The sequence below is a fragment of the Stegodyphus dumicola genome, chromosome 6 (assembly GCF_044657685.1).
Source record: "Stegodyphus dumicola isolate Sdum_Otavi_A_Nest chromosome 6, ASM4465768v1".
NCBI lineage: Eukaryota > Metazoa > Arthropoda > Arachnida > Araneae > Eresidae > Stegodyphus > Stegodyphus dumicola.
In genome coordinates this window covers 219,869,462-219,882,110 of record NC_140773.1, presented here as the reverse complement: position 1 = coordinate 219,882,110, position 12,649 = coordinate 219,869,462, and the positions used below count along the sequence as shown (strand labels likewise).

Here is a 12,649-nt window from a genome sequence, read left to right as displayed (position 1 = left end):
TAATACTTTAAAGAAATTTTATCCCACCTTTAATAGACATTGATATTTTTTTAATTTATATTTTATTTGATATTAGGTACATTGATGTTTTTTTAAAGCTTAATTGCAATTTTCACTACGCAGGTGTATGTATTATAAAATTTCAGTTTTACTTTTTAAATTCCTCTTATTCTTTATTAATTAGGACATTCTTCTTTTTTGCTTTCCAAAGATACAGCAAACTCCCCACCACTTAATTAAAGTCATCGAATTTTTTTGGTCTACTCTTTGATGCATCGATAAATGGAGACAATCTTTGCGTAACGCTCATTTAAAACCCATTGTGATAGCAAAAGTAACATAAAAAGGTTATATTGCATCTAACATAGCATAGTTGGTGCATTATTAATAAATAACAACACGAAAGTTATGATAAATTTCAGGAGGAAATTTCAGAGCTGAAAAGTTTTAAGAAAGTTGAAAGTTTTAAATTACGAATCTCTCTCCATCCTCTAATTTCGAACAAGGAACAAAGGTGCGTTTACATTAAATTTTTAGCTTCACAATTTAAAAAAATTCTCCCTTTTTTGGCTTGAAATTCTTGTGTGCACCGAAACTGTTCAATTTCAATTACATTCGTTTGTATTTTGAAATATATATAAGTCTTATACTAAATAAACAGAAATCATACGAGTATTGTTATATGTATACTTTAAATTTATAAGGTATATTTCCTCCCTTCTTTCTGCATGCCTTTGTGGTGTAATGGTAGCATACTCGGCACGTATTCGAGAGGTGCAGGTTTGAGACCCGGCGAGGGCATTGCTCATTTTTCACATCTTCTGCTTCCAAATAACCTAAAGACTCTACAGCCGTGACCGGACAAAAAGATGGTAGATGATGGTTCTCCACCACCGGGATTTGGCGAATGTATCCTCTAATCCCCAGTCGGCCTTTAAAGGGAGAGTATATTTTCTCCTTCCATTCTGGATGTCTTCGAGGTGTACCGGTAGCACACTCGGCGCGTATTTGAGACGTCCAGGTTCGAGTCCTGGCGAGGGAATTGCACATTTTCCAGGCCTCCTGCTTCAAAAATCCTAATGACACTCTGCTCTACAAATTATTTAAGAAACGCCATGACGAGTATTTTCAGAAATTGTATGTTTTTACTGCAAGGGGAGGTAATAAGAATGCTAAATTAATTATCAAGACAAAAATTAATAAAATGCAATGATTAGAATTACGAGTCTAAAAACTCGTATTAAAAGTCTAAAAAACTAGTAGTGATTAAAACTGTACTGATTACTTCTAGAATAGCGAATACTACTTTCTGAAGTACTTTAAATAATAAGTAAAAATACTACTTTCTGAGGTGATACATAATTACTCATAACCGGGCTGAGGGTTTTTTTTTTTTTTTTTTTTTTTTTTTTTTGTGATTCTAAAGTTTTAAGGTAACTTAATCGTTTATGTTGTAAGGCATTTTCTCCATTCTTACTGCCTGCCTTCGTGGTGTTACTGGAAAACATGCCCGGCTAGCATCGGAAGATCCAGAGTTTGAGATCCGGTGAGGGCACTGCATATTTTTCAAGTTTCATGCTCCAAAATAAATTATTTTATGATTCTTCAAGTGGCGCCCGAACTAAAAGGTGGTGGACGATAACGCTGGGGAACAGCAATTTCGTTGGCTTAGATCTTTCACTTGTTATTGACTAATTTATGGTCTCTGAATCCAAAAATAACCTCAGTTTTTATCTATCACGTCAACTTTATGAGCTATATTATATCCTCTCTTTCTCTCAAAAATCATACAAAATATGCACATAACGTACAAAAAACATAACGTACCAAGTATACTTACTGTTCACAAAGAATAGTCTTATTCATACAAAGGCTATATATAGTTATTGCAAGTTAATTTTTGTTCATACAGATAGTAAAGTTTTTTACCAGACGGTAAACATACATATTAGCGCGAAAAATTTCGCTTATGGCTTTTCTGGAGTGTTTAATCTGCGGATGTTCTCGCTTGATCCTCGAACAATAATCAGCCATCATATATACATCCCATCTACTCTGCTACCGTGCCTCCATGACCATCAAATCTTTGTGGAATCGCTCACATTGGTCATCACGGATTGCAGTAAGATTTTTCGGGATTTTATAAAGAAGTCTATGTAAAAAATGCAGTTGAATGCTCATGTTGTAACCAAGTCTTTTGAAGCTCATCTAAAGCTGCTGGGCAATTTCGCTGTAATTTTGTGTCCATGTATTTCCAAGAAAGTCTTTGACAATGTTTTGGAATACCAACTAAGCATTCTCTGAAGTTCTATAATTGCTCCGATGAAATGTTCATCTTTAAAGAGCTTCAGAACTTATGGGCCATCAAACACATTGGAGGTGAAAATATAATGTTCTTTGTATCGTCAAGTGGATAATGTAGAATGTTTGGATCACCAGGATCCAGTTCGGATCCTGGCGCCCTATGCTTCTCACGAGATCTACTGTCCCACATACACCCCAAACAGAGATACTTGATATATCCGCGTTGGTCTTCAAGGAGGAAGCAGACCATTTTAAGGTCAACACGGATGATCCATTGGTGTATGCGATATTGCAAGAGATCAAAGACTCTCTTTATGTCTTCATACTTGTCCCACAAACAAACTGAATGGCTTGTCGGGACTGCACCAGACAAATTTCCGTTGTACTGGAGGGCACACTTCAAGCACCGCTCTGACCTATGATGAACAATCGCCATTGAGTTGCGTTATAGCTGAAATTCCCAACTCTTTCATTAAACCATGTACGTTATGGCAATACAAAAATCCATCATCACTTCGAAAATGTTGCTGAAACGCAATTTCTTTTGATCGAAAGTAGGACACCTTAGCTCCTTTTTCAAGCAAGGTTTTCTCGTGCAGTCCTGATGCTAACAGTTCAGAAGCTTTTTTGGATAGTTTTAAATCTCGTACTAAATAATTCAACTCATGCAACTCATTCACCAGGATTGTATTCCTGTATTTCCAAATAGGGTCTTTTTTGAAAACTGGCACTAAAAGTTCAGCTGAGTAAGGAAATGGGACTGTAGCTGATGGTAAACTAGGATACTCTATTTCAAATTTGGTTTTCTTGTTATATCCGGAAGCTTTCACTATGCAAAAGTAAAGATTACATGAGTGATCTTTCGATATCGCCAAATCATTGGTATACCAAATGGAAATTTAGAATGTGTTCCCTTCACCTCACGTACATAAACTGTCTACACACTGCTTGCACGCACACTTTGTGAAGGGCCCATGATTTATCTTGATGAACAGTTTTCAGTTTAAAATAAGCAAAACAGACGTGCCTGACAAATGTATTGTTATTTGTTCTTTGACTGGGAATCGTGAAACTGACACATATATAATAAAAAGAATCGGGGCTGTTTAAGCACTTACGACGCGAACTAACAAATGCAGGCAAAAGGAAAGATTTCAGTTCATATATAAATAAAAAGTAAACACTGCTAACCCTTGTTATACAAACAAAAACTCGGACTCCACCTCGGAATGCGCTAATATTTTTGCTAAACCCAAAGCGTAATTGTAGTAGCTCAGAATTCCGAAAAAAATGCTGCAATTTCAGTATGCTCAAAGATTTCAGTATTGCTCTTGAGCTAATCGTTTTTTAGATGCAACGAAACAATCCCTACTGAGTTCACTTTAAACCAATTTTACTATACGTTTTAGAAAAAGAGTCTTATATTCTGTTGTTACATACAAATGTCATACACCACACACACACACCAAAAAAAGAAAAAGAAAAAATGTTACAAAGTTTTAAATTACGTTCTAATGGGCGGTTTTTGTTTAACATTTTGCGTGTTACCTTTATTTATTAAATATCATGGTCTTCGCACTTAAACCATAAAATGCAGTTCAAGAGCAACATCGCGGATTAATTTTAAAATGAGCATGCCTTTAGAATTTCCGCTACAGAGTCTCGCGCGCTGGAGATAAAAATGCGTTTTTTTTTTTTTTTTTTTTTTTTTCCTCTCTCCCCGTAGAGTTTTGCCATTGCTCGTTTTGAAATCGTTTAGTTTGTTAATCGAAAATTCTTTGAAGTGTTACAAACATAAAATCGATAATAAAACAAATTTCAAATTCAAATTAGGGCTTTCACATGCCCGCATTTTATGGAAGGTTACGTTATTCATATTTTGATGGCTCTAGGTACCGTTGTTTTATCACAGTGTGAGAAATTTGCATACATTCATGCAGATTCTCCATTATTTAATTTCTTTTAAATATAATACAATGCTAATGAACAAAACAACTACAACCCAAAGGACCTGCACACTACAGTGGATACCAGCGCAGGTTGATATTTACGGAAATGAGCAGGCTGATGGCCTCGCCAAAGACGACCGAAATAATTCTCAACAGCTTAACCCTTACCGATGCTGACTCAATAGCCAGCTGAAGACTTACCTCCCAATCAATCAAGAAAAATTCCATTTCTGCGCTAAATTGTAACCATGTCATTTCCACTACCATAGGATTGAGGACAAAACACTCGAAAGGAATGAAGATATCCTCTGATGGTCAACGAAATTATAATAGCTGTCCTCACTGTATTGATATAGAACTTTCCCCAAATCATCTCTTCGACTGTCCTGGTAATTTGGCCAAGCTCTTCAGTATTGATATATTTGGTGGGAACAACTTGAAAAGTGAAACAACTCTTATCGTGAATCAATGCAAAATGCCAAAACGAAATTAATAGTCTTTCTGGGCAAACTAAACCTTTGGACTTTAAAAAAAAAAAAAAAAAACTGATGTGTACACCACATGACTTCCTTGTACGGAATATTAAATTATACGCATTTTTTCTTGCATTTCATTTAAACTTATTGGATTGAAATAAATCTACTTCGTCGATAGCGCATAAATCACAATAGAATAAATGCACTCTTTAAAATTCACTATATTTGTGTACCATAGCGGCGCTCTGGTGCTAGGTTTACTTAACAGCGTTATATTTCGTTCAAATTATAATTCAGAATGCACAAAATTTATATCATTTGAAGAATTATCTAATCGTTGCCACATGTTCTATTCAAATACTATAATAAATCTAGAACGATGTATAAAAGAAATTAAGCAAACAAAACAAAAAAGAAACAGTTTTTCACAGACGATTCAGTATTTCTCATTCAATTAGTTCAGTTCTCACTTCGCGACAAGGCAAAAATACATAAAAACTCAAAATATCTATATTAAAAATTACGAAATAAATCTTAAACACTTATTTTCTCGAAAAAATTCCAGAAAGGATTAAGCATGATTTAATTCGCAATAATAAATGAAGGCGTTCTTTTTGTTGTTGCGAAGCTTAGTCTCTCTAGATTGGCAACAAATCTACTATTCTGCTGTTTCAAATCTATTTCAAATTTAAAACAAATTTGATGGCTCTAGGTGCCCTTGTTTTTTCACAGTGCGAGAAACATACATACATTCATGCAGATTCCTCATTATTTAATTTATTTAAATATAATGCCGGGTTCTAATATTTGGTGGCAAAAATTTGAAAAGCGAAATGTCGTTTAAAACGCGAACCGAAAATGCGAAAACAAAATTAATATCCGTTCTATGCAAATTGTTCCTTTGGGCTTAAAAAATCATATCATGATTTAATTGCAATTATTATTACGAGAAGCTTTTCAGTGTTTTGCTCGTTCTTTTCCATTCTCTCCAAAGTGTCTGACAAATTCATTGACTCTGGCTTTAAGCATTTATTTAGATGTTGGCAGATGTCGGCTTCCTTGAATGGCAAACCTTTTCAGCAATGTTTTTCCAACATACCTAAGCTCTACATTTTTTCGGTGTTTTCCATGAAGCCAAATATTTTTCATGCGCAGAAATCATAGAGCTTCGATTTTTTCATAAGGTAGCAGCTGTAGATTTGGATAAATTGTATTTCTGACAGATATCGATTCAGCTGCACCCGTTCTGTATTTATCAAATAATGTTTACCTTATCTTAAGTGGAGAACTTTTACGTTTACTGTGTGCCATGGAGATGAATTTTTGGCATAGAAATATAGCGCTTAGAGTCTTGTCAAAGAACATGCGAGAGTTTTGCTCTGTTTGGAAAAGATAAAAAAGGAAGATAATTTCTTCACTTATGCACTTTATCTAATATTCAGTGGCAACACAAATTCCTTCAAGATATGTATGGTTGAAATACAAAGATTCAATAGCATTTACAAAAAATATCTTATGTCTTACAAAAAAAAAAAAAAAAAAAAAAAAAAAAAAAATGCAAGAGACAGATTCGATGAATAGGATTTGAAGATCATTAATGCGCAAACAAAACGAACTGATAAGATTTTCGTTCCCTAGAAGAAGAATCATTTGTAAAACTGGAGACTCATAAGATTCACTACTTCCCCCTCCTCAAATATTATAGCATCAGATGTGAATAAAGTACTGTTTGACAGCTTAATTAAAAAACAATTTGAATCATAGAACTCATTCATGTTTTTCGGTTCAATTATCATGTGCACCATATGATGTTCTAAGATATGCTTATTGTATTCTCGTTCTCGTAGAGTTGAATGTTATATTCGTCTCGCTTAGCCTTTATTTAGAATAGAGAAAAAAAAAATGGACGTGAAAATTGCAAAGTGTGGATAGAATATGGAACCTATAATATCCTAAGCGTGGATCATTTTAACTGTATATTTTTTTGTTAAAATTTGCAAAGATTCTGGGAAAAATATAAAAATACAAAAAAGTTTCAATTGAAAGATACCCATGAAGTTCGTTATATCCAATTTTCATACACTTGAAATTTCATTGCAATAATATAAAATAACTTTTAAATGAACAGGAAACTGGATAGGATCAAGAGATTCATACGTTATAAGCCGAGTTTTTTACAACGGGATTCGTATGTAATATAATAATTCTTTGTAAATTTAATTCTTTGTAAAAATAATTCTTTGTAAATCAACCCCAGGTCGAGACTTGTGCATTTATTTAACAAAGAAAAGACAGCTACTTCAGACCTAGACGTGGATATTTTACTGGATGGCTTGCGCTCGAGATTTACAACAGCTATTTTTTACAATACTTGTTATGTTGCAATCAGACTTTCAGAAAATAATAAATACTAGCGGTCAGGCCCCTCGAAAAAGCGGGCTGTGACAAAGCAAAATTTATAAGTTCTATGTGCGCCTGAAAAGAAAATGTCTAAAAGCATTTCAATATGAATGAAATTAGTTCAGTCTTTCCAAGGAACAACCAATTGCTAAATATTTTTTTTTTTTTTTTTTTTGGTTGCCAAATCAGGAAACAAAACCTTCTGACACTTTAGGTTAATACGTATACTTATGACGTTTTGATTTAAATTTAATGTAATACAGGGTGGTTATAATTAAATTTCCACTTTGAAATGGTCATAAAAGGAAAACTAGTGAACCAAATGGTTATTGAACTTGGCAATCGTGTAAAAGAGATCATGGGAATTCATTTTCTGCGAAAAAAAATTAAAAAACTCATCGCCAGGAGTGAAATGGCGCTGTATGCAATAGTGTTAAACGAAATAAGACATGAAGACATCGGTTTGAAACGTGTTTAATCGTTTCTGAAACATGTTAAAAAGCATATTCAATGTGGCGTCCATCATTTTCCGAAAGCAAATTAAATCGTATTACTGTATTCTCACTAGCAGCTCTTAGCATATCAGAAGGAATGTTACGGATATGTCCATTAGCGCATCTTTCAATTCCGGCAAAGAGATAACCCCATAGCTAAAAGCCTCAAGGGTTGAGGTCTGGTGACCAGGGTGACCAAGAAGTAGGGATATGTCCGCCTATAATCCGTTCATTCGTGAAATGTTGCCTAAGTAACTGTATACACATGTACCAATGTATATATACTAATATAGTAAGTATATATACTAATATAGTAAGTATATATACTAATATAGTAAGTCACAAATATAGTAAGTGATAAATAATAGTATTATTGTTACTATAATCACTGCCATTTACATGGTTGTAAATATGTTTCGTAGGTAAGTTCTGTTTGAAATGTATAAAATTGTTATCTAGTCAACTTCTAAGTAATATCCATGCACACTCGGTGCTGCTAAAATTCCTGGAAACATGGAGAGAATGCTTCTTTGGTGGTATGTGTCATAGACTGATTGTATTGTCATGTTTGCGATAGTTTGAATGATCTGAAAACAATTGAAGTCGTAGAAGGATCTTTATAACACAAAATAAAGGGGTACAGGATGAAAAGTTTGACAAACAAGGTGGTTATCGCATGATGGAAATTTATTTTCGAATAATAATAATAATAATAATAATAATAATAATAAACCCCTTTCTTTGCTCATTACATTTTGCTTAAAATGCGACGCTACGACGCAATACACAGAGAGTATTTTAACTTTTTGTAATATCCAAATTAAAATCTTGCGAATTATATGCAAATGATATGACGTTTACACTAACTTTTTTGACCAGAGGAATGTTAATAATTGTAAATGTGTTACAGATATAGTGCTGAATTTACGATTCATATTACTGTAAATATATTTTATATTAAAAATATAAATGTTTTTCGTTCTTTTGATTTCCTTTGATATTACTGTTTATTGATTAAAACTTCATTGTTTTTGCAGAAGGAAAATTCTTCTAGTGGAAATACAAGCACACGCGTCATCATGTTTCGAAGAAAGAAATGGATTCTAAAGAAACCTCATACAGCATCCAGTTCATCATCAGATTGTATTATCAGTACATTATCGTCTGTTGATATTCTGAACGAAAACGAAGGGACAAAATTTTGCCACGTAAATTACAAACCTTTCTTAGGGTTCATATATATTTTAATATGTAGCCTTTTCATCACGCTGTCATCAGTCATTGTGAAAAAAATCACCTATATAAGCCCAGGGCAATTGTCACTGGTCAGAAATGCCGGAGTTCTGGTTGGCAACTTACCCATCGCTATTTACTCTAATGAGAAAATAATAGGTCCTAAAGGGTCCCGTTTACATTTAACTATTCGATCTTTTCTTGGTGCCACAGCGCTATATCTCAACTTGATGGCATTCAGATATCTTCCACTAGCTGAAGCAGCTATTATAATGTCGACATTGCCGGCTATGGTAGGGATAACTGCAAGATTATATCTCAAAGAACCGTGTGGAGTAGTCCAGGCATTTGCTATATTGCTAACCATATGTGGAATGCTACTTTCCATTCAGCTGCCTGAGCTCATCACGAAAAGGGACGTTGTGAAGTTCGATACAAATTACATTATAGGACTAGCATGTGCTGTAGGCTGCGTTGTCTTATTATCCGCAACTTTCGTGATGTTGAGGGAAATGAAGGATGTTCATTTTTCAGTAAATCTTATTTTTTCTGGTTTCATCGGGGTCTTAGAAAACTCATCAATAACAGCTGCTATATCATATTATTCTTGGCCACGATGTGGTTATGATCCTGTATTAGTTATGCTTGTTGGGGTTTTTGGATTTCTAGGACATTGTGGACTCGTATTAGCAATACAGACTGAAGCCGTTAGTATCATAACTGTTATGAAAGCAGCTTTAGACATCATCATCGCTATGATATTTCAAGCAATATTTTTTCAATCCCGTCCCACTCTTTACAATGCAGGGGGAGCACTGCTTGTAATCTCATGCATTGCAATCATTGGCACAAGAAAATGGCTTCAACAAATGCCAGAAGAAGCAGTACTGAGAAAAAGATTTAAATATTTATTACTTTGAGAAATATTTATGACATACGTGAATAACATGTGCTCATTGATTTTCAGTATACTTACAACACACGAGTAAAATAAGAATCTGAATTTTAGAGAGAATGTAAATGAGTAAAATGAGAATCTCCAAGAATCTTCCTATCTAAGGAGTTATCTAAAACGTTTGAATGAATGATATTAAATAATATTTATTAAATATGAATTTAAATGCTAAAGACAGCTTACGAAATCTATTTGCCCGTTTATGTGAATAAGTAATAAATTTAGTGTTATCCTAAACAAATTTATTTTATTGCTCGCCTGTAGCTGAACTCGAATTTCCAATTATAACCAATTAAATAACTAAATACACTCCTGCTAAAAAAATAAGCAACAAAGACAAAACTCGAAATAAAACAAAAACGATTGAACCGATTATGCTTGAAAATGATCCCAGAGGTTTAGTAGACGAACAGCATATGTACAGTCAAATGAGTAATTTCATCATATTTCAGTAGAAATTCAGAAAAAATATAAAATCCATAAAATCCAGTGATCAGTAAAATGTTTCATCGCCGTAGGATTTGAAAACCAAGATAACGTTGCGGCGCGTAGTTTGAAGTATCGGACGTCATGCTGTAGCATCTGCACAGTTTCCAACTGGGATGGATCTGCCAGAAGTATGGAGGCATTCGGATGTCTAGAACATACACAGATATGTCGATTGATTGGGAAAGGTTTGAAAGCAAGCCATCTCTGTGCAAAAAAGATTGCCATTGAGGCACTGTCGTGAATGCTTGCAGCGGTTTCATGTCAGAGTGGTAATGAACGAATGGCACCGTTTTGTGCATCGTGTTCATTTCGATTCTGTCTCAGCAATGATTACCACAAACCCTCATCAGCTGGGTTATTTAGGTTGATTCCTTGACTAATATTTAATAGGAAATAGCTGCTCAGCGTGTATCATGCTTTGCGGGGTGCCATCATCATTAGTAAGTGATCATTTCTAGAATGCATAACAGGTACAATGACAGCAAACCGATATTTTAATGAATGCAACTGTATATTCTATTGTAATCTCCACAAATAACATATATTCCAGATATACAAAAAGATCTCTTTTTTTTTTTTTCATATAATTTTCGGGAACTAGCAATCATCCTTCGAAAAGTGTCTACGCTATTCCTTGGCCTGCAAGATGTCTGGATTTCTCACCAATCAAGAATTTGTGGAATATAATTTTGTCATGTGAATGCTCTCAAAAGTTTTTACAATTAGCATGAGTTGAAGACTTTGATTATAATACCCGATACAGTATCACTGTCATGAAAAAACATTCATTGTTTAAACTCTGTAAAAAGTATATATTCAACATTTAATTTGCACTGGGTGGGCTATTTCCGTTAGGGTATCACCTTAGGTCGGAAGCCCTCTCAGTGGTGCAAAATGCAAAATACCTGATACAGTATTTTAAAATAGAATTCAAACAATGAGAATGATTCGTAGCTGCTACAATGAGGCTATATTTCTTTCTCTGTAAATCTTGTTACTGAACATGTATAATTATTTGAAATTAAAATCACTTTTCCCCCAAAGTACTTTTTTACCTGTGTACCAGATTTTATCTTCTTTCAAAAATTTATTCATGTATTGCATTTTCTCTGAAGAAAAGTGTACATTATGCTTAGTAATTAAGTTAATTCACTTTTTGCTAAGCATTCATTTGCCTCTAAAGTAACATAATTATGTCATTCATTTTCATCCATAGCTAGAATAAATTTTATGCTTACCAAAATACCATTGAGATTCAACTTATGGACTTGAAACGAATTAAATAAAGAGTTACTGTTCAAAAAAATGGATTTTAAAAACTGCAGTTCTTCAAACTAGAAGAAATGTTTCAAATTTCATATGTTCTATTCTATGCTTCTCAGTTACAAAAATAAACTCATTTTACCTTTCCAACAGGAAATTCATTTCTTTCTTCTGTTAAATGTTAATAATTTCCAGCAGAATTTAGGAGAGGAGTAATTTGCTTAGAATTTTTAATATTTTGTTCTAAATGTAGCAAGATTCAGTTAAACTGACAATAATAGATGCTTCGTGTATCAGAAGACATGACGTGAACTACACCGATCTCTGTGTCTTTGGAGAAGCTGGTACCTCAGACCATTACCTTACCATCTCCCCACTTACCAAAGAATACCACTGTAAAGTCCCCAAGTAACCCTTCCCCAAGTAACAAGCCTTCTGCAAGTTTATGGTAAAACAACGTTATTTGGTGGCAAGGATCGACCAGATTCTCGAAGAGCATGCGAAACTCGGAGCTGACCTGTATCTAATTATACATATTTTTTTTAATTATTTAACATTTTGGGGGGGGCGGTTCATAGGTAAAAGTAAAAATGTAATATTCTCTCGGTTTGTTTCTAGAAGACAATTTGTAAGCGCTTTGTAATACGCTTTGTACCGACCTACTGCAAATATTATATAAAATTTGCAGTAGATGGGTACAAAGCGTTTCAACACTTCAATTTAAATGTTTGTGAAGACTATTAACTTTTATTATATCTTTGAGCTAAGTAAACTCTCTAACTTGTTAGATAAAAATTTCATAGCTATCCTAACTTCTTTAATAAAATTGTGCTAAATAGCGGATGTACTCAAACTCTTTAACTGTATAGAATGCATGACATATCAGTAATTCAATTTTATTTTTTCCAATGTTAAGTAGGGTTCTGAAATGTAATAAGTGTAGTTTAATAAATTAATCAAAAGTGTAAAAATTAACAGCATAATTAGACCAAATGGGCTTTAGGCCAGAAGAACTATCAATCTCAAAACGGCATTTTGCTTCAAATCACTTTAAATGTCCGAATCACTTTTCAAATTGTTGCAACC

The 12,649-nt window shown here is 33.8% G+C and overlaps 2 protein-coding genes across 4 annotated transcripts in view; one reads left to right on the top strand and one right to left on the bottom strand.

Annotated features, from left to right (window-relative positions):
- Nucleotides 1-11,713, top strand: part of LOC118203040 (solute carrier family 35 member G1-like) — a 119,761-nt gene extending 108,048 nt beyond the window's left edge. For all 3 annotated transcript variants that reach the window (XM_085819544.1, XM_085819543.1, XM_035375284.2), the window contains exon 2: nucleotides 8,661-11,713. In XM_085819544.1, coding sequence (XP_085675670.1) covers nucleotides 8,703-9,776 — 1,074 coding nt within the window. In that variant the 5' untranslated portion in view covers nucleotides 8,661-8,702 and the 3' untranslated portion in view covers nucleotides 9,777-11,713. The remainder of the gene's footprint in view (nucleotides 1-8,660) is intronic.
- LOC118184170 (solute carrier family 35 member G1-like) overlaps nucleotides 1-12,649 on the bottom strand; it is a 167,799-nt gene that overhangs the window by 72,816 nt on the left and 82,334 nt on the right. The window lies entirely within an intron of this gene.